We start from the raw sequence: 25,000 nt of genomic DNA on the forward strand, positions 1-25,000 counted from the left end.
TGTTTGCACATTTACAAATATGATTCTTTAAAAAGTGATCTCTTAAATTCTGCAATTTTTTTTATCATGCATGTCACACACTGTTGATTTAGGGGATGCAATGTGCAGAAATGTTACCTCCTGTGAGTGTTTCTGTGGGTATCTGTGTTTATGTCTTTGTGCTTTTGTTTGTGTCTCTATGAGTGTGTATGTATTTTTTTTCTGTGGGTCTCTCTGTGAGGGTGGCTGTGTATGTCTGTGCGGATGTCTTTGTGCTTTTTCTATGGGTGTCTCTGTGAGGGTGTGTGTATGTATGTCTTTGTGTATTTTCTCTGGATGCCTCTGTGAGTGTGGGTGTGTATGTCTTTGTGTGTTTTCTCTGGATGTCTCTGTGAGGGTGGGTGTGTGTATGTATGTCTGTGTTTTTTGTGGATTTTCTCAGTGAGGGTGTCTGCGTTTGTATGTTTTCTGTGGGTGTCTGTGAGGGTGTGTAAGTCTGTGCATTTTCTGTGGGTGTCTCTGTGTGTATGTCTTTGTGTGTTTCTTGTGGGTGTCTCTCTGTGTGTGTGTGTGTGTGTTTTTTCTGAAGCCGTCTCTGTCTGTGTTTCCCTGGGTGTATGTGCAAGTTTGTGTTTGAGTTTGTGTGTCTCAATTGTCTGTTCCTTTTTAAGACATTTTGACCTTACTACTGATTATTCACATCTTTCTACAGACTTTGAGACTAATGAGACCTTTCCGGGAAGTCACCAATCCACCATTTAACCTTTCAATTATTGATTAGGCAGTTCAGGACCCTTCCTTTCAGCCACTGCATGCTGTTGTCATCATTTAGTTGGCATCTTCCTTGACAAAAAAGATAATCAGAACTCCATATTTTGTTTTGTAAATCTTTTTTGACAAAATTGTAGTCTACCTCATTACTTGTCAGGTCAATGTAAACAAGTGCTGAGTGTCTGTTTGGGTGTCTGTGTCTGAGTGTGTTTGTGTGTTTATTTGAGTGTCTGCTAGAGTGTCTATATGTGAATCACAATATAGTAATAGGGGAACATCGCCAAAGACTATAATATAGTGTAGGTAGTACACTATATTATAGTACAGGCTCACTCTCAATGAATTAAACAATTGCCTAACAAAATTGTACAGAGAGATATAATAATAGAGGGGTAGGGAGGAGCGCCCGAAACATGGGCTTAAGTACACTACAAGAAGAAAGTGTGAAGGAGAGTATATCTCGGGCTGGTGTGTCGGATAGGGGCAAAGGTCAATGTGTTTCAGCCAACGAGGTCTTTATCAAGTCTTGATAAAGGCCTCGTAGGGTGAAATGCGTTGACCTTTGCCCCTATCCGACATACCAGCCCGAGATATCAATTTGTTAACGGTGAGCGCATTTCTTTTAGAGTTTTTTTGATAGATGGCTTGTGCAAAAGTTTTTTTTCTTTTCCCCACAGGTTTTTCTTTACTAGGATCTCCACTGGGATCTCCTCTGTGTCGGCATTCTGCTTCTTCGTGTCGGCATCGGATTTCACATTGTCTCCTTCACTTGGTTTTGTTTCCAATACCGGACCATTCATTTGGAGAGTTAAAGACTTTTTCAATAACTTTTTTAATGCTCTTTTTTTCCCAATATATTTTTCTACTGATTTACTGGGACGTTCCTTTTTAACGTTTTCAGATTGGCCAATTCTGTCTTTGTTGTCCCACGGACATTTTCCTTTTTTTCTTTTTGTCTACCTGTTGCCTAAAATTGTTTATCTGCTGCTTCACATGTCTGATTTATATTAAATGTTATTTTAATATGTATATAATATTTGTTTGTCTCGCCCTCAGAGTTCATTGTTAATTTTTGTTCATTTCACTTGCAATATTTTTATTTTGCCCCCCCTTTTTTACATATAACTTTGTTTATGGGAGCATTTCACCAAAGTTATGATTCCATGTTTCACTTTATAATAGCTACCAATTTTCCTTTTCCTTACACTTAGTGATTGGATACACTGTTTCACTTCATAATAGTGGAAGCGTACACACATTTACAAACACAGTAATTTGTTTCCTTGTATTATTTGTTCCAGTATCTGCTTCATATCTAGTACACTGTTTCACTTTATAATAGTGGAAGCGTACACACATTCACAATACATGTAAATAAGACAAATCCTTTTCCCTTGTAATTTTTGTTTTAGTATTTGCCTCACTTTCGCATCCTATTTGATACACGGTTTCATTTAGATTAGTAGAAACATACGCATATTCACAAACACGGTAATTTGTCTCTTTATTATTTGTTCCAGTATTTGTCTCTCATTCGCTTTTATTTTTTGCTTCACATTAGTTCCACTTCTGTTTTTTGTCCCACCACATTCTTTACACAATTTGCTTCACTTAATTGTTTACTAGCAATTCACTATACAGTATCCTTCAACTGTTTCAATTAGATTTTCAAAATCACCACACGTTGGTTACTTCTACCCACTATTGGGGTATATCTACTCTAAGAGATACCTTAGAGAGACCCTATAAAGTAATACTTATTGATCCTTCATAGATATACACCCTTTTCTTGTTTTTTACATCTAAACATTTGTATTTTGTGTATAAATAACAGTTTTTTTGATTTGTAGGTGTGTGATTTATCACAAGCGTTTACTCTCCGTCACACTTTCTTCTTGTAGTGTACTTTGTTTCGGGCGCTCCTCCCTACCCCTCTATTATAATGTCTATATGTGAATCCTTATGTGTGAGTGTGTGTTTCAGTGTACGAGTGTGTCTGAGTATTTCTGTATTTGTGTGTTACTACCTTTACAACATTTTCAAGTTTGACTACACTTAAGAATAAAGTGCATATACATTTTAGTCACTTGGTCAAAAATTACACATGTCAAAGGGGGAGGGGGGGGGGGCTGATCAATGGTTAAGTCAGGGGCCCCACAATTTCTAGTGGCGGCCCTGTGCATACGCACATATCCTGTCAGGGGCTGTGTACCAGTTTCATACGCTACCTTCTCATACAGCCAGCAGTGACGTTTACTAGAAGCATTTTTGCTAATGGTACTACATATGCATCCATGCACATTTCAAGAAGTGAGAAATATTTTTATTGGTAAATTAATTTACATTTTTGTCAAAATAATTGTTAAGTCACTGCAATTAAGCATTTTAAGAGAAAATCAATTATGAATGTAATGTCCCTTTAATATTTTTTTACTGAACCGTTGGTTCAGTAAATAAATGTAAGGAATAATATTGTACTAAGGGCAGGCACCAACAATATAAGCATGAGTAAAGTGTGGGGTGCAGAGAGGAGAGCATGCAGGTCCAAAATTCTAGAATCCTGAAACACAAAGCAGGTTAACAGAAGTATAACAAATATATAATTGCTCACCTCCTGGCAGAAACGGACTATATTTTCCAACAGTTCCTTGGCCTCTCCTTCATCTGTTTGTCTCCGTGTCTCGACTCTCATGCTTTCTCTACGTCGAAGCATCCTTGCTTTTGTGCGATGCTGCTTAAGGTAGCGTTTGGGTGTGTGGCAAGCTGCGCAATGTGTAGCTCCCGCTTCATTTAGCAAAGTGCATGCTGGACAGGCCCACTCTGCTCTGCGGGCAGCTGGGACTGGTGGTCCTATGATATTAGAGGGTGATGGGAGTGCCTCTACCCCACTTCCGCTACTTCCGCTTGCACTTACTCGCACTGCACCACACACCCTGCATTTGCTTGCAATTCCCAAGTTGCGTAGAGTGCACGATACACAAATCCAAAATGACTCTGAACTGGTAGATTCTGCAGAGGTAGGAGTGGGTTCAGCCATAGGCATCTCCTCTTCCAAAACACTTAAGCGCTTTGTGACAAGGCTGGGTGCAGGAGGAGGTGGTGAGATTGGGTTATCGGGTGCCACTTCTCTCCTGCTCCTGGGGACAGGCACATTATGTGGTCCAGGAGAGAGTGGGAGTGCTGGGAGAGGCCGGGATAAGTCTGGTTCTCGGGGAACAGTAGTGGCCGACTCCTCTGAGCCCTGGAAAGCAGCTGGAGGAGGAACAATCTCTGGGACAACCAGAGCTTCTGGTGGGATTTTGGGGAGAGACAGTTTCCGTGGCCCCCCACATGCTGAACAGGAAGTGGAGACTGCAGTGTTATGAAGGGTACAACGAGGGCAGCTCCAGCCCAGCGATTCCAAAGATGGAGGGATAACAGTAGCTACCCCAGACTCCGGTTCTTGGGTAGGTGAAACCGTTTCATCCCGGGGCGGTCGAAGAATTCCGTTCGAGATGGGAGCAGGTGGCAAGAAGCCACAGAGCTGGCAGCCAGTCGTCGGTGGGGAAGGATTTGAGGGCGTGAGGTTGGAGAAGGTACAACGGCTGCAGGACCAGCGCTGCTCCGCCGAGCTGAGCTGTAGGATGTGGTTGAGATCTGGTGGGAGACGGGGAGCTTCACAAATGGTGCAATGCTGCTGTCCAGCGGGATTCAGGAAAGTGCAGCGACAGCACGACCACTGCCTACACAAGGAGGTGTCAGCCATGGGGTCCAGAAGTCTGCAGAGACAAAAAAAAAAAAGAGATGAGTCGTAAGCATAGCTGTGACCCAAGAGGGAGGCATTAAAAATAATGTTAATGACAATGGAAGAAAAAAAAAAGAACAAATAGAAAGTAGCACTCAGAGAACAGTCAATGACTGTTGAGAAAGGAGCAGCAAAAAGGGGAGAAGGAAGAATGAATCAGTGGGGAGGGTGGAGCTGAAGAACAAAACAGAAAAAAGCAGCGCAGCACAAACCACAGCCCTCAGGACACTTCTGAGCTTTCAGTACCGCTGAGCAGAAAATAGACAGTAATTTGTTATTAAAAAAAGCTGTCCCACACGTCTGATAAGGTAAACAGGTGCGTTTGTACTCACTGCTGTAAATCTGAGTAGCATATACAGTTAAAGTAATTAATAGTAATGAATTCCCTTATCTTTAGCACAAGTGTCAGTATAATGTAATGTGCCCCCCAGGCAATCCCAATCTCTGTGTAAAGCCCCCCATACAAAAACAAAAAAAGGCTGGGTACCCCTGAATTAAAGGGAAAGTAAAAAAAATAAACTTTCATGATTCAGATAGAGTTCTAAAACAACTTTTAAAATTTACTTCTATTATCAAATTGACTTTGTTCTCTTGGTGTCCTCTGTTGAAGAGTAAAGCTATGTGGGCTCAGGAGCGCACAAGTGTTCTGGCACTATATGTATAACATTGTTCTCAACACTGCAGTTATATAGTGATCAAGTAAATAACTGTCACCTGCTCCAGCTCAACCAATCACACTAGAGCCGGGAATGTTAATCACCCAAAACAAGCAAGGCTGATTGATTTTTCCACTTCCAAGGTACCTAAATGCGTGTCCGCAGGCTCTCTTATGCAAACCTGCTCCACATAGCCAGAAATGCTGCGTATGCAAGTTAATAAAGTTTTTACTTCTGCCATTTATATTCCTTAAAGGGACAGTAAACTGTAAAATGGTTATACCAGCATCAGAGTATAAAATGTAAGAGAAAATGTTCCTTTAGGTTTAATTTTGTATACAAAATAGCTGAATTTGATCTTTGAAATCACAACCCATTAAAATGAACTGAGCTTGCAGGGAAATCAGATCTCCTTATTTCATCACATTCTATCCCAACAAATGCTTCCTTTCCTTATCTCTACATACCAAATCCCAACAGTAAGAGAAAAACTGAAAATTAGCATGGTATCTCTCTTACCCAACACTGGGAATATCATTTCTTCTGCTTATGTTTTCTATAGCCAATACTTAAGTATTAAAATTTTCAGTATAGGTGGGGATACCAAAGACAAAAGCAGTAATTCATTTCAAAAGACTATAATAAAGATAAAGGAGCTATTTGTAAACAGTTTAATAAACTCCAGCAAATAAAATGTGTAACTGGAAACAAATTAAAGGGGGACATTTTTACAGTGCACTACCCCTTTAAAGTAAAGAATTCTAGGAGACATTAGAATGACATACAAGCTATTTAACAGGTGATTTATGGTGCAGACCTTGAGCTGGAAAATTGAATTAATTTTGGATAAAAATACATCATCAGCAACCTTACAAGAACAGCTGTGTATCTGTACCGTCTTGTTAAATGTATATAAGCAGAGACATTATATACAGTACCTCTCCCTACAGATATGACAAACGCACAGGTACAACTGCAGTCATCTAAATGCAGGGATAATGCCCCTTTCAGAGGTTTTATACTACAGTTGAGATACATATATGTGAAAGGGCATAGTCTGCATAATCTACAACAGAAGTGTGTTAAAGGGACACTTAAGTCAAAATAAACTCATGATTCAGAAAGAGCAGCAGTTTTAAGACTCTTTCCAATATCACTACTATTATCAATTTTTTTTTTTTGAAATCCAGAATGTGATTCTAATAAAGAGCATTTTCTCTTTATACCACAATAGTGCATTGCATCACATTAGTACAATACATAGAAATAAATGGATTTCTGATGCATTGCAGAATTTGGTTTTCAAGTGACTATTAAAGGGACACTCAAGTCAAAATAAACTTTTATGATACAGATAAAAGCAGTTTTAAGACAATTTCCAATTTACTTCCATTCTCAAATTTTGCAGTGTCTTTTTATAGTTACACTTGCTGGGGATCAAGATCCTACTGATAATGTGCACAAGCTCACAGAGTATACTTAGACTAGTCTGTGATTGGCTAATGTCTGTCACATGGTACAGGGGCCGGAAAATGGGAGAGAGAAAAATAAAATTTGTCAGAATACAATTCTACTGCTTATTTGAAATTCAGAGTAAGTGTTATTGCATTGTCTTGTTATTATGTACTTATTAATTATGCAATTCTTTTGCATTTAGTGGTACTTTAACTACGAGGACCAGCTAAGAGCCATCACATGAATGCAGACGACACATAAAATGCTCTAATTTATTAGTAATCTAACATAAAAGACTACTTGTCCTTATTTTGAAGCTGATGTTATCTCTCACCCTCCTGTAATCTGAACCCTAATAAAATTCAGCTTCCTCGTGGAGCTGCCAGCAAGTTTCAGTTCATGGCCGATTACTGATCAAATGGTTCATGTGACCAGCGTCAGCCCTGCTTCCATATAAAGTGCAGTAGTCTCCCATTGCCCCTAAGATGCCCGTGAGGTCTGCAGTACATGAAAGCCAATGTGAGGTTAACTTTAGTGGTGTCTGCGTTGGCTGCAGCAACCTAAGATCTGACACTTATACATGCGTCTGCTATTGTACACTGCAGCCATAGGGACTGGATATTTAAAAGGTCACATTGCTGCCATTTGTGTACTTGGTGTTTTGGAACGGCTGCACTTTCGGGGCATCTGGCTAAGAAGAACTTTCCCCTAACGCAAGCAAATTTACAGCTCAAGATAAGCAGATCTCTGTGGATTATACACACAAATATATAATAAGGCTACGCTACGTTAAAGGGCCACTAAACAATGTAGAATAGCATAATCAATAAATGCATAATAAACAGACAATGCACAATCAGTTGGATTGGTTTCTGACAAGTGTCAAATTTTGTTACATTTTGCTTCCTAATGCATCATGTGACAGCCACCAGCCAATCACATAATGCCAATACATATCCCCTGTGACTCAGTAGGATCTGGTGCCACAGAAAGTGTGCATATAAAAATATTGTGCACATTTAGATAATGAAAGTGAATTGGAAACTTCTTTAAAATTGTGTGCTCTATCTGAATCATGAAAGTTTCATTTTGACTTAACTGTCCCTTTAAGTCCCCATTATAAACTGGATAACAAAGAGAGACATGAATCCCAACAGTTTTTCTTTTATGATTCAGAGCATACATTTTACACAATATTCCAATTTACTCCTATTATCAGTTTTGCTTCATTCTCTTTTTATTCTTTATTGAAGGAGCAGCAATGCACTACCGGGAGCTAGCTGAACACATTGGTAAGCCAATGACAAGAGGCACATATATGCAGTCACCAATCAGCATCTAGCTCCTGATCCTTTTCAATAAAGGATATCAAGAGAACGAAGCAAAGTAGATAATGGAAGTATATTGGAAAAATAATGGTTTAAAATTGTATACGCTATCTGAATAATGAAATAAGAAAAAAAATCCCTGTCCCTTTAAAATTTGACAGCTTACTTAAAAATTGTTCAGGTTTAGCAATGATTTGCAGTTAGAATTAAATTGGTTTTGAATTAAGGGCCAGTATACTGTAAAATAGATTTCCCCTTAATGTGTTTGTGATGACTTGGTATACCAGCTGGAGAGCATAAAATGTATGGAAATTGCTCATTTATGTTTATTTTTGTATATTAAATAATTGGGGGGGTTGGTACCACATCCCATTCAAATGGGCTGTGCTTGCAGGAAAATCAGTTTTCCTTATTGTATCCCATATTGTACACACAAACACTTCCTTATATTTTTTCTCAGCCTGTATACCAAAGCCCAATAATTAGCAGCCGATACTATAAAATTTGCCAGTCTGGACGTGGTTTTCCACACCGACATTCGCAGAAGGGGGGGGGGTGCCTGGGAGTGGCAAGATGTGCCGCGTGGAAATCATGAGAGCTCTCTGTTACGTAAAAGCTTGCAATGCAGGATAAAGTACAGAGCAAGACTCCGGCATATGTTTAAAAAGTAAATATACCGCCTAATACAAATCAAATTCCGATTTTTTATGCACCTTAACAATACAATTTTTTCCTGAGTATTTGAGTGTGAATGGTTCAATTATTCGTTTTGAATGGTTTCTAAATTATGATTTTCATTGTGCACTTATGTAATGTCGGCATTGCCTTTCCATGCAGTGTATTAGCCCCTTAGCGAGACACCCTCTTTTCAGGGTAAATAAGTGGCTTTTTTTTTTCCATAAATCCACCAGGGAAATAGGACTGGTGAGCATTCTTATAGAATCTCATGGGCCCAGAGAGCTTTTTAGAATCCGGCCCTTAAAGAGAACAATTTAAAATAAACATTTTATTACTCATCTCTCCTACCTCCCACTGGGAGTGTCATTTATTTTTCTGCTGGCTGTTTTACCTACAGCCAATACTTAAAGGGACAGCGTACCCTCAATTTTTCTACTGCTTAATTAAAAAAAAAAAAATTTATGTACATCAGTCATTGATCTATACACATTTTCATTAGGCTGACAAAGACAGGAAACTAATAATAGACCGACTAATGTTCCGGGATATGTTCAAAATTCTAATTAGTGATTATAAATACTTTAAAAGGCCAACATATAGAGCACCTAATTTTGTTTCTACTAATTATTAATGGGAGAATTAATACTTTTTTCTTTCATCCAATAGAATAATATTATAATAAGTATTGCAGGGTTTGTTTGTTTTTTTGTACAGTGGATGTTTCTGTTTGGAGAGAAAAACTCTGTTTTTCTTTTCGCATTTGGTCCCAAAGACTAATCATGCACTTCCTTTTAGTTTTAAATCAAAATAACAAGCTCATAACAATCATATGATCCATCAATCATAGCAGGCAGAATAAACAGGTTTAAATTGTGCTCTGTTATGGATAATATATTTTTTTTTTAGCGTTTTCACTCAAATATTTAATATATTGTACATTTCTGGGCTACCAAATGATGTGCCCCTATCAGTATAGGCAGGGATGCAACAGGCAAAAACAGCTATTTCAAATGTTAAAATAAAGGTAAATGAGTTATTTATTTAACCTCTTAAGGACATATGACGGAATTTTTCCGTCATAAAACAATTGAACAAACAGAAAGCTGTGTCCTTAAAGGGTTAAAAAAATGTAAACACTCCAGCAGGTAAAATGCATAATTGTAAACAAATTAAAGGAAAGACAATTTTACTGTATACTATCGCCTTATTTTTTACTTTTGATGTCCCTTTAAGCAATTATTTAAATTTTAAAAAAAAAAATCACATGGCTGGGAGCTCATATCATTAGGGTTCTCTAGAGCATAAATTCACTGAACCAGAGTCCTCCTCCTGTATAGATTTCTATATTTAATTCTAACAGCTATATGGTGTGTTTGTGGTCTGTATTCAGCCCTGGGAAATGTAATAATAATAATAATAATATTTATAATAATTACTACTACTATGGTTTGAACTTGAGTTGACACCTGGGATTTACACATACCTATTGAAAGCCAAAATTTTTACTTTCGTGAGTTAGAAAGATTATGCAATTTTAAACAACTTTCAATTTGCTTCTATTATCTAAATTTGCTTCAATCTCTTGATATCCTTTGTTGAAAAGCATATCTAAATATGCTCAGAAGCTGCTGATTAGTGGCTGCACATAGATGCCTCGTGATTGGCTTGCCCATGTGCATTGAAATTTCTTCAACAAAGGATATCTAAAGAAAGAAGCAAATTAGATGATAGAATTAAATTGGAATGTTGTTTAAAGTTGTATTCTCTATCTGAATCATGAAAGAAACATTTTGGATTTCATGTCCCTTTAAGGACGGCAGCTAAACCAAGTAACAATGTAAATACAAGCTTGATCACAAGACTGATATCTAATAGTGACGGCTTAAAAGAAAGAAAAAAAAAAAGATTCTGTTGAAACATGTTTGTCAGTATTGCTGAGAGTTGCACTTAATAACACGGACTCTGTTAACCCTTTAGTCGGCCCAAATATTAGTGCAAATTTTGCATGCTCAAAAAACCTTCTATTAAAAGGTACATTAAACTCTAAATATGCGCTAGATGTAATGATGTATTCAAGCATAGATAAACCTGAGAATATGTAGGTTTAATTTAAAAAAATATATTAGTTGTTAAAATAAGGAAGAATTAAGTGTAACAATTTACTTTCAATACAAAAATGGGCGCCACCATGTTGAAAGCTAGGTGTCCCTTATCTAATGTGTTCTAGGGACATTTAGGGACAGATATATAATAGTGACTAAAGTGCATACAAAGGCTCAGCAGAATATGGAAATACTGATGGGACTTTAAACCGCGGGAGATAGTTACTTTATCAGCTCATTTATATCTGTAATTGGTCTTAGCAGGAAATATGAGATAAGAACAAGATTTTAAATTTAAGATACCTAATTTACAACAAGGCGGTGCCCATTACTTTATATAAACTCAGGGGAATTAGAAAATCTACAAATTACACAAAAAGGGAGCAAAATAAATAATAAAAGTATATAGCAAAGTTGTTTTTTTACTACACATAATGAAATATTTTATATGATCTCAAAGTGTCTATTGCCCCTTTAAAGCAACATATAACGATCAGATTTAATTGACCAGAAGGTGTGCCAGGCTCTAGGCTGCTGTTCTAGTAATCACTGAGAAAGAGGGTGCGGGCAGAACACAGTAACATTTAAAAAGTTCATCTGTGTTAATAGCTATCACCTTTATAATCATATGTATGTGTGTCAGAGCCAAGCTGCCCTGTTAGTAGTAAGCAGACTGGTATATACTCAAACATGAAAACAATTACCCAATCACAGCTAAATCATTAGCGATCATTAATGCCAACACTACCACACAGCAAGTACAGACGCAGAAAGCAAGCAAGCATTACATGCAGGCCTCTTACCTGTGTGATCTGTATTCAGGGACGACCGTGCCCTGCCATAAATACCCACAAGCCCCACTCCGGTTCCAGCCCTGCACGCAGTGCCCAGGGTATGCAGTACCTGCGAATCCATGGCTTGATTCTGCCAATGTTGCCAGGGAAGATGCAGAGCTACCCATGTGTTTAACAGTCAAGCCCTTTCACACAACGTATCCTGAGATAGACCGGGGGCAGCCACGCTGGTAGTGCCCAGTGAGAAGGGCATGAGAGGGAAAGATAAGGACAGAGAGGAAAGAGAACTGAAGCCTGATAAGGAATGAGGGGCAGCTGTTATGGGACAGAGAGGGAGGGATTGGCAGAGGGAGGGACAGAAAGACAAGGGAAGGAGGGGGATAGATTAGAGAGACAGGATAAGCATTTTAATAAAGCTGGAAGAGAACAGGACAGACAACGAAAGTCAGGAAACAGAAGGGAGAAAGGGACAAGTAGGAAAAGTAGAAAATACAAAATTAGAAGAAATAAGAGCAAATTTAAATGCAGCTACTGCAGAAGTTGTCCGTCACTACAAGAAGACACAGCGAGAATGACAGCAATAAGGAATCACACCGCAAGGTGACAAAACAAAACTTGTCACACAGCATTCACACGTAATGACATGAGTGCTACAAATGGCATCACACACCGCTCTGTACAAACACTGTGTATAGCCGGCTCCCCATTCAGCAAGCATTCCTGCCAATTACACACAAGGCTAGAGTTAAATGTAGGTGACATACCAGCCGTATTAGACACACACATACCGGCAACGAGATTCCCTTTAACAACAACAAAAATAATGATCTGCTTAACCATTTCACTGCCAACGGCAGCAAATGCTTATGACGTTGCTTGACAAATTTCATTTCAAAATTAGGAGCCAGCACAAACACTTAGGATCCAGACAAGAGTGTTGATATATTAAGAATAACCAAAAGAAGAGAGAGATGAAACACAATTTTTTTGTGGGTGATTCAGGTAGAGATTACCGTTTAAAAAAAAAGTTTATAATTTACTTCTATTATCAAAACAAATTTGCTTTGTTCCAATTATATTCTTTGTTGAAGAGCTGGCTATGTAGGTGTCTGGAGCGTGGCAGGAAATAGTGCTGCACTCTAGTGCTCTTGTAAATGGAAAACATTCGTTCAACAAAAGATACCAAGAGAATGAAGAAAATTTGATAATACAAGTAAATTAGAATGTTGTTCAAAATGTCATGCTCTATTTGAATCATGAAAGAAAAAAAAATTGATTTCATATCCCTTTAAGAAGCCAGAAGTCATGGCTTCCGTTCCTGGCCTTGAGGATTTGCCTAGTTCTATTATTATTTGTAAAGCCCCAACATATTCTGTAGTGCCGATTATAGGCCGTTCATGCACTGTAAAGGTTACAATTGTAGAAATGGGACTTTGGATCTGGGCAGTGCCAACACAACGAGAGGGTGGCAATGCCCCAGCATAGACCACTAGATATTAAAGTGCCATAAAAACAGTGAGCACATAATTGAAGAAATGTCTATAAGGGACTATATTTCAAATACCTATGTCAATAAATGGATTCAAAGTATTTTTAATACATTTGCAAAGTTTATTAAAACATGTGTGTAATATGAACTCCAATATACTTCTGTGAAAAAGAATCACAAACAAGGGCGCCTGTTTGTGTAACACTGGTGGTCTATAGGATTAATACACACTATAGAAACATACTCACAGGTATGGCAGCGCCCAATTGTGCCAAGTGGGGCGTTCTGGGAACTGAAGAGCAGGGATTCACCTCTTGATCGCTCCTAGTGCTGTGAGCTGGATAATAAAAGCTCAGACTTCCAGAAGTCTCAAAAAGTTAAGAATTCTAAATAGTAAAATGCACATAAAAACATAGGGCATAGCATATACCCAATGTATATTGAAAACAGTTGCGCAACGCGTTACTCAGCTCCCCTCGCCGTTTCCTCAGGCTTCCGTTTGTGATCTGGAAGTACTGACTTTTAAATGTATGGATATACAATCAAAAAATACATTCTGGAGCCACACCCCCTAATACAGGTGTGTTACATTGATTGTCTCTAACCTTTCATTTGACATATCACATGTTTAGTTATTAGGATCTGAACTTTACAACTTAGTCTCTTTTTGAACAATAGCGAGAAACTATTCAGCATTTGCAACAAATTAACCACTTATTGACTGTAGTGTATACATACAAATAAAACCGTTCCTCTGACTTATCAATCATGACCCCTAGAGTGTAAAAATTATTTGTCAGATGAATGACCCCTTTATTAATGGGGATCAAGCTGTATAAGACCCAAAATTGTGTGCCGATACCTGTGATGTACATCTCTGTCATGATCTGTTCAATGCCGGGATTCACTTGCGCATTCGTAAGCGGTGAAGTGAATCCCGCAAGTCAGTGCTTCCAGATCACAAACAGAAGCCTGAGGAAACAGCGAGGAGAGCTGAGAAACGCGTTGCGCAACCGTTTTAAATAGACATTGAGTATTTGTTATGCCTTATGTTTTTATGTGCATTTTACTATTAAAATTCTTAACATTTTGCAATATCTGGAAGTCTGAGCTTTTATTATCCAGCTCACAGCGCTAGGAGTGATCAGGAGGTGAATCCCTGCTCTTTGGATCAGTGAGCTGGGAGTATGTTTCTATAGTGTGTATTAATCCACCAGTGTTACATGAAGACGCGCCCTTGTTTGTGATTCTTTTTCACAGAAGTATATTGGAGTTAGCAGTCTTATCTATACAAGGAGCAGCCGTTATTAGAAAGTGCTTGGTCCAGGGAAGGACCAATTGTTGCGTGTCCCCTCTGGCGTCCAGCTCCATGAGGCACGCAAAGATTCAAGGAAGCCGGATTCGTCATCCATATGCTAAAGAAAGCAGGAGCTGCGGGCGGAGGATCGGCGTTATGTTTACTATAATGCAAAGGTAATATTTTAAAAAATAAGCATCTTTGTAACCTTTAATGAATTTAAAGTGCCCCTGTTTTTAAGAATATTTTTTGATCTTGGGCTTTAATTAATTAAAGTTTACAATCTCTTTAAGCATTTAGTTTGTAGCAAATGTACATAGGGGAGATATATACACAGTTACATTAACCACTGGTAACTGATTTGCTGTGTAACGTTTAACTAATAATGTGATTTTAATATAATTGTATTATGAGGCGTTTATTGTATGTGCGAGTACAATGCCCATTAGACAATTTGGGGGCCTATGGAATTTGCTGAGCACTATTCACATGGACTTCAGGGAAGTGCCCCTCACTCTGACATCTTGAGGTCTGTGTACTGAGCAGGACAAATCTTAAAAGGACATTAATCCCCTCATACATTTGTGTAAACCACATGCTTTGCCCAATACTCCTTAGGGAGCCCCATAAGTGCAACCTGTTTGCAGCATTTAATACAAAACAACTATAGATATTATAATCTCTAGGGAGAATGAGACAAAGACATATTTTACACAAAAAGCAAGATGTTTAATTTCCATTTAAAGATAAATATATACACACACACACATATATATATATATCTATATATATATGTGTGTATGTATGTCCTTTGTCGCATGCTCCCTAGAGATTAAAAGATCTATAGTGTTTTCTTTAAATGCTGCAAACAGGTATAAACATATATATTTCTATCACGCTGGGAAAACCCTCAGTGCTCCCCTGCCAGAGAAATCCCAATCGTACAGACGCTGCCTTGCGAGAACACAAGTGGCATTCTGTTTCCTGCACGCTTATCTACAAATAGCAGCAGCACTGGGCCACAGCTTCTTTAAATAACTGAATTAACTCTGCCACCGCTGGTCAGCAGAGGCCCACCCAGATAGATGGTAACACATTAACCTTTTTATTGCTGGGGCCATTGGAATGCTGTATTCTCCTTACAAATGTATTACAAGAAAACTGGCTGTGTGTTAAAGAGGAGTTACAATTTCACGATTCAGATACAGGGTGCAAGTCAGAAAAACAAATAATCAAATTTACCTCTTTATCTTGATTTCATTTCTTGAATCTTAGCTCCTTCCCATGAGAGCATGCTGAGGTAGGTTTAGGAGCGTGCACATGTCTTGTGCACTATATGTATAATCTTGTTACAAACAGTGCTGCCATATATTACTCAAGACGGGCACGCTACTGAGACTACCGCAGTATGCTCTAATTACTAGAAACTATGATTTAACAACAGATACCAAGAAAGAGTTCAATATGAGTAAAGTAGTAAATTAAGAAAAGTTTAAAAATAATAAAAAAAAAAATTGTACTCTCTCTGATTCACAAAAGTTTAATTTCAACTTCCAACTAAATTCTCCATAAAATGTATTGAAAAAAAAAAATCTTAGTAATTTGCTTGAATTGGTTATTTAGCCAGATTGTCCTATAACTTAATCTGAGAAGTACATTTTTTTTCCTACATCCCCCAGAAAGGCTGGAGTATATAATGTAGGATCCAGAACGATAACCACGTAACATAATGCCTGATCCAAAACAGTAACCGTGCGCAAGTTCGTAACATAATGCCTGATCCAGAACGATAACCGTGTAACATAATGCCTGATCCAGAACGATAACCGTGTAACATAATGCCTGATCCAGAACGATAACCGTGTAACATAATGCTGGATCCAGAACGATAACCGCGTAGCATAATGCTGGATCCAGAACAATAAACTTGCAACACAGTGATTGTTTGATATATGGAAGAGCTAATTTATATCCGTGCCTAACTAGATCCAGCAATGAATATAAGAAAAAACAATACCAAATTTGTGACCCAATATGTGTTCCAATGGGTGTGTCCCTGGGCTGCCAAACTATACAACATTTTGCTAACAATATAACAGCTTATAAAGTCATAAAACCCATGATTCAGTTAGAACATACCATTTTAAACAACTTACCAATTTACTTGTATTATCAAATTTGCTTAATGTGAATGTAAAGTTGAATGAATAAGTTCCCGTTTTTTTTTAAATACTATTAAAAACAGGGGCACTTTCATTCCTCCAATCGTTGCGTGGCCTCACAAGCTGGACGCCTTGGGGTGCACGCCATGATTGGAGGAAGCCGGTTTCGTCATTGCGGTGCTAAGTACAGAGGAGTTGCGGGTGGAGGATCGCCGGTCTGATTTTCCTAAAGAAAAAGGTAAGGTTTTTTTTTTAAAAAAAAGGCTTCAATGTAAAGTTTAATGAATGAAAGTGCCCCTGTTTTGTTTTGTTTTTATTTATTTTTTTATTGAGGAATTACACATTTGAGTTATTAGGGTTACAGAGAAATATACCGTAAATAAAAGTACAAGCATATTATATTAACATATTGGTACATTCCATATAGTTGCCCTCATTTTTATCCCATTATATATCATAGATATATCATCCACTCTTGGATCCAGCATATTAGTTTCACACATTGAGCATGGGAGTTTAATAAAGATAAACAAGGGAAAAAATAGGTATGTAACTTACATGTTAAACAGGGACCGCAACTAAACTTTACTATGGTAATATTACACCACAAGTAAAAATAGAAATGGAAGAAGAGTTCTTGTTCAAACCAAAGGCTTTGGAAAAAGTTAGAGATATTATTGCTGGGTAGGTTGTGAGTGTAAGGAAGTATCACATAGAGTTAAACGTATTTGGAGGGCTCTGGAGGCATAGATAAAAGTGCAAATTACATGTATATATGAATGCTTTCATAGCCTAGCTTTTACATACATAAGCATTAGTGAGAATTAGATGTGCAAGATGTATCTTAGTTATCCTCCCTGTGGTCTCGGCCGTCAGAGAGAGGCAGATTCCACACTACGCCTTTCTGATAGCGTATTGGAATTGTATTAAAACCAAACTGGCTGCACTTTCCTTGTGACATTTGTAGCAGTGGATATGCCCCCCAAATGTATAGCTATATAACAGAGATAATATATAGAACAATAACAGAAAAACAAAACCTTCCTAAAAATAAAAAAATTTGACTAGCCAACTACATTAGAACAAGTTTACACACAAGACCCATAAAATAAATAACTCTCATTCATGTCCCCATTGTTTGGAGGTAACTATGGCACCAAGATTTTAGTGCATAGTCAGCCCCATGACTTGGTTAATAGTAGAGGGTTATATGCTCTTTGAATCAGTTTGTTGGGATAAGTCATGGGGAGGCAGAATCGTAGGGCAGATTTGTGTATTGACTCTCTATGTGTATCTATTGAAGGAGACTTGCCTTGCAGCGAGTATAAGTCCTCAGCTCTGCCGGAAGTGTCTTTATAGGGATCGTAAGCTGCAGTGATTCGGCTGCGATCTGGGGAGAACCCCCCACAAACTCCTGCACAGCCGCCGCTTGTAACAGATAGTGAAGATATGTCTTGCAATTCCCGAAGCGCTTTGGTCTGTTGCGTTATGCCTATTGTGGTGCTTGACTTTGAATAATTTGCAAGAGAGCCCTTGGGTTCCTCTAGTGTGCTCCCGTTATGAGATGGGTCGTGCGATGAGGTAAGAGCCGTCTCCCTGCATAGAGGCGCTTTTTGCTTGCGGTTTGATGCCGAAGTCAGTGTCAGGCGGTGCGGTTAAAGGGACACTGAACCCAAATTATTTTCTTTCGTGATTCAGATAGAGCATGCAATTTTAAACAAAAATTTCTAATTTACTCCTATTATCAATTTTTCTTCGTTCTCTTGCTTTCTTTATTTGAAAAAGACGACATCTAAGTTTTGTTTTTTTGTTTTTGTTTAAGAAGCTTTATTGAAGATTAACACAGACAAGAATGTCAACAAGTTACAGCAGTCAGTATCACAAAATGAGATTTTTCCAATATACCGCATGCTCCTGTTAGCTTTAAAATGCTGGACTAAATAAGGGAATTAACATCTTAATGACACACACTTGTCCAGAGTTATTTGCTTCATGTCCGTACCGCTTATATCTAGGGCATAGTAATTTCTCGCATATGGACAACATGCAGACATCTGTTATCTGATCCACTCAGTATTATACAAACATATTAATACTAGGTTGAGTGTAAACATTCAATATCTTTGTTGACTTAACTTATGACGTACATCGGAAACCTCGATGTTCGTCAAAGGAAGAGAAAAGATAGAGAAGGAGAGAGAAAAAAGGGAAAAAGAGAAAGATAAGAGTGGGGAAAAAAAGGGTAAAAGGGGAGGGGGTTTCTCATCAGTAGAAGGGAGGGGGGGGGGGAGAAAAAAAAAAAGGGGGGGAGAGGAAACTAGGCCATATGTTAGCGCTAAGGGAAGTGGGGTGCCCAGGTTTCATCTAATCAGTGGTCTCCAAATTTCTTTCATGTATTCATGAATCTCATATATCGAAGTGTCTGTCTACTTGTGACTCCCATTCAGAGGTCTGAGGAATTCTGTCTGATTTCCACTTTTTAGGAATGAGGACTTTCGCGCTGTTTAACATTATATATAGAAGGTATTTTTTTGGTTTCTCTGTCAGTTTAGGCAGCCCGTGAAACAACAGGAGGTCTGGGCTTCTGCGTAATGTAATGTTTAGTTTGGAGTCTATTATGTCCAGTATAGTACTCCAGAATGGAGTTATCAATTCACAAGTCCACCAAATATGGAGGATAGTGCCAGCCTCTCCGCAACCCCTCCAACACCTACCATCAGACCTCTTATATATTTTTTTGATCCTGACTGGTGTAAGATACCACCGGGATAGGAATTTATAATTAGATTCTAAAGTTCTGGCCGAGACCGAAGCCTTAACGTGATTGTGATATACGTTTTGCCATTCTGTGTCTGTGAGGGCACGGTCTAGCTCACCGTTCCACTGTCTAACAAAGGTAGGCGTGTAAGAGTCCTTATGGGGTATCAGCAACCTATACATAATTGATATTAAGTATGCAGGAGTGTGTGTTAGCAAGCATAATGATTCCAACAAAGTCGGTGGCCTGGATATACTGTCTGCCCTTTTGTGTGTGAGTATGTAATGTTGGAGCTGTCTATGAAAAAAACATGATATATTCAAACCCGACTCCGACAAGTCTCCCAGGCCTTTAAGTTTTTTATTTGATAGTAGCCTGTAAAACATAGTCTGATCTAGCTGTGTCTTGTCTAGGGCCATCTGAGTAGTATTAGAGAATGGGATGCCTGGATTATGGATAAAAGGAGTTAGAGGTGAGGGGTTAGTGGAAATATATGGATGTTCCACTAGTGTTTTATCCCATTGTGAGAAAAATTCCCTCACAAGTGGGTACTGTCCAATGACTTTAGGTCTGTTTTTGTTCGAGATCCATCCCAATGAGCCCGCATTTTGCATTCCTAAAATAGTCCGTCCTATCTGGACCCACCTTTTATCTTTAGAGTTGGTACACCATTCTACCTGATGTTGGAGGTTAATAGCTTTTTTGTAAAGTAAAAGGTTTGGGATGCCCAAGCCACCTTTCTCCTTAGGCAGATATAAAGTATTCCTAGGGACCCTAGGTCTGGTACCCCCCCCATATATATTCCTCTAGCTGTCCCTGTAGTTTTGATAAGTATTGGGCAGGGAATGGGGTCGGGATTATCTGAAGGTAATATAGGATCCGAGGGAGGATATTCATTTTCACAACCACAATCCTGCCCAACCAGGAAATCTTCTTGTTTTTCCATGATGAGAGGTCTCCCAGTATTGATTGTGATAGATGGGTATAGTTAGCCTCAAAGAGGCTCTCTACTCTAAGCTTTTTTTTTTTATTCAGAACTCTGGACAGCACTTTTTTATTGGTGGATGAGTTTATCCACCAATCAGCAAGAACAACCCAAGTTGATCACCAAAAATGGGCCGGCATCTAAACTTACTTTCTTGCATTTCAAATAAAGATACCAAGAGAATGAAGAAAATTTGATAATAGAAGAAAATTTGATAATAGGAGTAAATTAGAAAGTTGCTTAAAATGTCATGCTCAATCTGAATCACGAGAGAAAATATTTGGGTACAGTGTCCCTTTAAGTACCTCGGGTTACCGAGGGCGGTAGCTTCGCCTTTGATGGGCCGCTGCCCTAGGTCTCAGATATCTGTTTCAGGGCTCCCGTTTCAAAAATACAGCTAGTTTTGTGGTTCTTTATAGCCCCTGTATAGTGGAGTGTTTCAGAAGGTTGAGAAAGTGATTTTCACTGTGTTATGTCTCTTGTAAATGGCGGTTTGTTGGAGTCTCAGCAGGAGCTCTAAAGGATGCGACTGTTGCTGATCGCTGTGCAGATGCCCTCCCCCCCTACTGTGCCCCTGTTTTTAATAGTATTTTTAAAAACCGGGCACTTATTTAAATTTAAATTCACTTTAAATTCTCCTGGTATCCTTTGTTGAAGGAACAGCAATGTACTACTGGGAGCTAGCTGAACACATCACAAGAGGCATATATGTGCAGCCACCAATTAGCAGCTAGCTTCCAGTAGTGCATTGCTGCTCCTGAGCCTACATAGCTATGCTTTACAACAAAGAATACCTAAAGAATGAAGCAAACTAGATAATAGAAGTAGATTTGTTGTTTAAACTTGCATGTTCTATCTGAATCACAAGTTTAATGTTGACTTTACTGTCCTCATCAGCCAAAGAGCATTATTAAGAAATACAAAGCCAATGCTGCGGTATTAGTTTGATTACACATTTAAATAGCTTTCACAGTTTACTCAAATAACTCCCCCCCCCCCGCCCCACACACACACACACAACACACACACATATACACATACACACACATATTTGTAACATACACACACACATATTTGTAACATACAAACACACACACACACTTGTAACACACACAAATTTGTAACATACACACACAACACACACACACACGCATATTTGTAACATACACACACACATATTTGTAACATACACACACACACATATTTGTAACATACACACATACACATATTTGTAACATACACACACACATATTTGTAACATATACACACATACACATATTTGTAACATACACACACACATATTTGTAACACACACACACACATTTGTAACACACACACACACATATTTGTAACACACACACACACATATTTGTAACACACACACACACATATTTGTAACACACACACACACATATTTGTAACACACACACACACATATTTGTAACACACACACACACACATATTTGTAACACACACACACACACATATTTGTAACACACACACACACACATATTTGTAACACACACACACACACATATTTGTAACACACACACACATATTTGTAACACACACACATATTTGTAACACACACACATATTTGTAACACACACACATATTTGTAACACACACACACACATATTTATAACATACACAAATGCTGCTCTCTCTTATGCATGACAGAAATGTTTTGAATACAATGTCCCTTTAACTGCAGGCAAACACTGTGCACATATGTAATCAGCTTAAAGAGACATGGCAACAGAATGTTTTGTTCCATCTAAAATAGAATGTTTCAAAATAATCACAGATCTTTGTATCGTGAAAACTGATGTTCTGATGCTAAAAAAAAAAATCAAAAATAAAAATAAAAAATAAAAATCAGGCACTCCTTGTTAGTTTAGCCTTTAATTTAAACTGCTTTTACTAATCTGCAAAAAGCCAAAAAGGGACAGGTGTGTAGCAGGGTTGGCTTTGAGAGGTCAGCAGGGTGAATTTGGGGAATTAGAAAATCCACAATTTTCTGAACTAAATTACATGAAAAGGGGCAAAATAAATAATGAAAGTATATTGTAAAGATGTTTTACTAAACATTATATATTAAAATATCAAGGTGTTTACTTTCCCAATGAGAAATACCTGTGACAACCCCTGTAGTCAGTGTGACAGACGCATGCCTGGTGCACCACAAGTTGCGTTATCGCCCTATCCATCTGCAATTCCACACTTCTGTGTGGCTCATCCCCTCCTATCTTACAAAGCCTGCGCTCATATTGCACCGCACTGTCAGCGAACCTTGGTGCAGAGCACAGCTGCCTTGCTAATAATGTGTTGATCCTACAGGATATCCTGATACTAATGCACAAACAGTAAATACTTCCTGGTCATAGTTTAATTAGCAGAGTTTCCCGACAACAGACAACACGCTTGCTAAGTGTCAGCGTAATAATATTTCATTCCTATGCACCTATCATGTGCCAGAGACTATACAATGTGTGTGTAATGAAGCCGATTTGCATACATTTCCTGAAACTAGCATGACGTTGAATACCTGTTTTCTAAGTTGCAGTACCTCATAATGACACACAGTATCTGATGAAGAATATGTCGCAAAGGTACACTTTCAGGTGTATCTATATAAGAAACAAAAGCATTGTGCTTAAGGCAATTACCAGGAAACAGGTGTCACTTCGAGACATTAGGTGACTATGTTACGCAGTGAGAAATGAACAAAAAGGAAAATGCGTAAGGCACGTGAAGTTGCAAAAGTAATGTTGGAATATGGAGAAAGATTTAAAAAAAGAATAATAAAATTGTATCCATTTTAAAGTGGAATAAATACACACTCCAATTCGTTACAGCGTGTAGCTCTTGCAACACTCGCTGAGGAAGTCTGTGTGTTTAATTCCTGCAAAGGTTGAAAGGGACAGTCTACTCCAGAATTTGTTATTGTTTAAAAAGATAGAAAATCCCTTTATTACCCAATCCCAAGTTTTGTATAACCAACACCGGACATCGATGGCCGGTATCATTGGTGGGTGGGAGCTGACGTGGCGGCCATCGATGGGCTCTGTGATGTAGAGGGTGGCAGGATTGTGGGCGGGGGTAGCCAGAGGCGCGCACGGGCATGCACGCGTGCACGGGGGGGGGGGGGTGGGGGCGGGTGGGAACCGCTACACTACAGAAATTTTTTTGTGAAAAGTGGGAAAATGGGGGGGGGGGGAGGCAAGTTGAAAAAAATGATTAGTCAGGGGGTGGGGACAGCTGCCAGTACCCAAGATGGCCCCCAATAAGGCAGAGGGGGAGAGCTGTTTGGGGGGGGGGATCCTACACAGCAGAATATGTAAATATGCTATAAAAAAATTATATAAAAAAAAATCAAAGATACCTTTTATTTTAGTACTGGCAGACTTTCTTAAAGGGATACTAAACCCAATTTTTTTCTTTCATGATTCAGATAGAACACAAGATTTTAAGCACCTTTCTAATTTACTCCTATTATAAATTTTTCTTTGTTCTCATGTTATCTTGATTAGAAAAAGCAGTACTGTAAGCTTTAGAGCGGACCATTTTTTGTTCAGCACCTGGGTAGCACTTGCTGATTTGTGGCTAAATGTAGCAAACCAATCAGCAGCTCTACCAAGGTGCTGAACTAAAAAATGGGCCGGCTCCTAACCTTTTATTAATGTTTTTTCAAATCAAGATAACAAGAGAACAAAGAAAAATTAATAATAATAGGAGTAAATTAGAAAGTTACTTAAAATTGCATGCTCTATCTGAATCATGAAAGAAAAAAAATTGGGGTTAGTATCCCTTTAAGATGGCGGGGACAATTGTGGGGTGGGAGAGGGAAGGGAGCTGTTTGGGAGGGATCAGAGGGTGTGATCGCTACACTAAATCTAAAATTAACCCTGCAAGCTCCCTACAAGCTACCTAATTAACCCCTACACTGCTAGAAATAATATACGTGTGATGCGCAGCGGCATTTAGCGGCCTTGTAATTACCAAAAAGCAACGCCAAAGCCATATATGTCTGCTATTTCTGAACAAAGGGGATCCCAGAGAAGCATTTACAACCATTTGTGTCATAACTGCACAAGCTGTTTGTAAATAATTTCAGTGAGAAACCTAAAGTTTGTGAAAAAGTGAAAAACAATGTTATTTGATCACATTTGGCGGTGAAATGGTGGCATGAAAGATACAAAAATGGACCTAGATCACTACTTTGGGATGTCTTCTAAAAATATATATATACACACATGTCAAGGGATATTCAAGGATTCCTGAAAGATATCAGTGTTCTGATGTAACTAGCGCTAATTTTGAAAAAAAGTGGTTTGGAAATAGTAAAGTGCTACTTTTATTTATTGCCCTATAACTTGCAAAAAAAACAAAGAACATGTAAACATTGGGTATTTCTAAACTCAGGACAAAATTTAGAAACTATTTAGCATGGGAGTTTTTTGGTGGTTGTAGATGTGCAACAGATTTCGGGGGTCAAAGTTAGAAAATGTGTGTTTTTTGCCATTTTTTTCATCATATTTTATATATTTTTTATAGTAAATTATAAGATATGTTGAAAATAATGGTATCTTTAGAAAGTCCATTTAATGGTGAGAAAAACTGTATATAATATGTGTGGGTACAGTAAATGAGTAAGAGGAAAATTACAGCTAAACACAAACACCGCAAAAATGTAAAAATAGCCTTGGTCCTTAAAGGGACACTGAACCCAATTTTTTTCTTTTGTAATTCAGAAAGAGCA

At 38.3% G+C, this 25,000-nt stretch overlaps 1 protein-coding gene across 2 annotated transcripts in view; it reads right to left on the bottom strand.

Annotated features, from left to right (window-relative positions):
* CAPN15 (calpain 15) overlaps positions 1–25,000 on the bottom strand; it is an 81,709-nt gene that overhangs the window by 49,755 nt on the left and 6,954 nt on the right. Inside the window, exons 1-2 of one of the 2 annotated variants that reach the window (XM_053694809.1) lie at positions 11,557–12,098; positions 3,362–4,508 (exon numbers count right to left, since the gene is read on the bottom strand). In XM_053694809.1, coding sequence (XP_053550784.1) covers positions 3,362–4,508; positions 11,557–11,714 — 1,305 coding nt within the window. In that variant the 5' untranslated portion in view covers positions 11,715–12,098. Of the gene's footprint in view, positions 1–3,361; positions 4,509–11,556; positions 12,099–25,000 lie in introns of those variants that run through there. The other variant, XM_053694810.1, reaches the window with a different exon arrangement.

The sequence above is a fragment of the Bombina bombina genome, chromosome 11 (genome assembly GCF_027579735.1).
Source record: "Bombina bombina isolate aBomBom1 chromosome 11, aBomBom1.pri, whole genome shotgun sequence".
Classification (NCBI taxonomy): domain Eukaryota; kingdom Metazoa; phylum Chordata; class Amphibia; order Anura; family Bombinatoridae; genus Bombina; species Bombina bombina.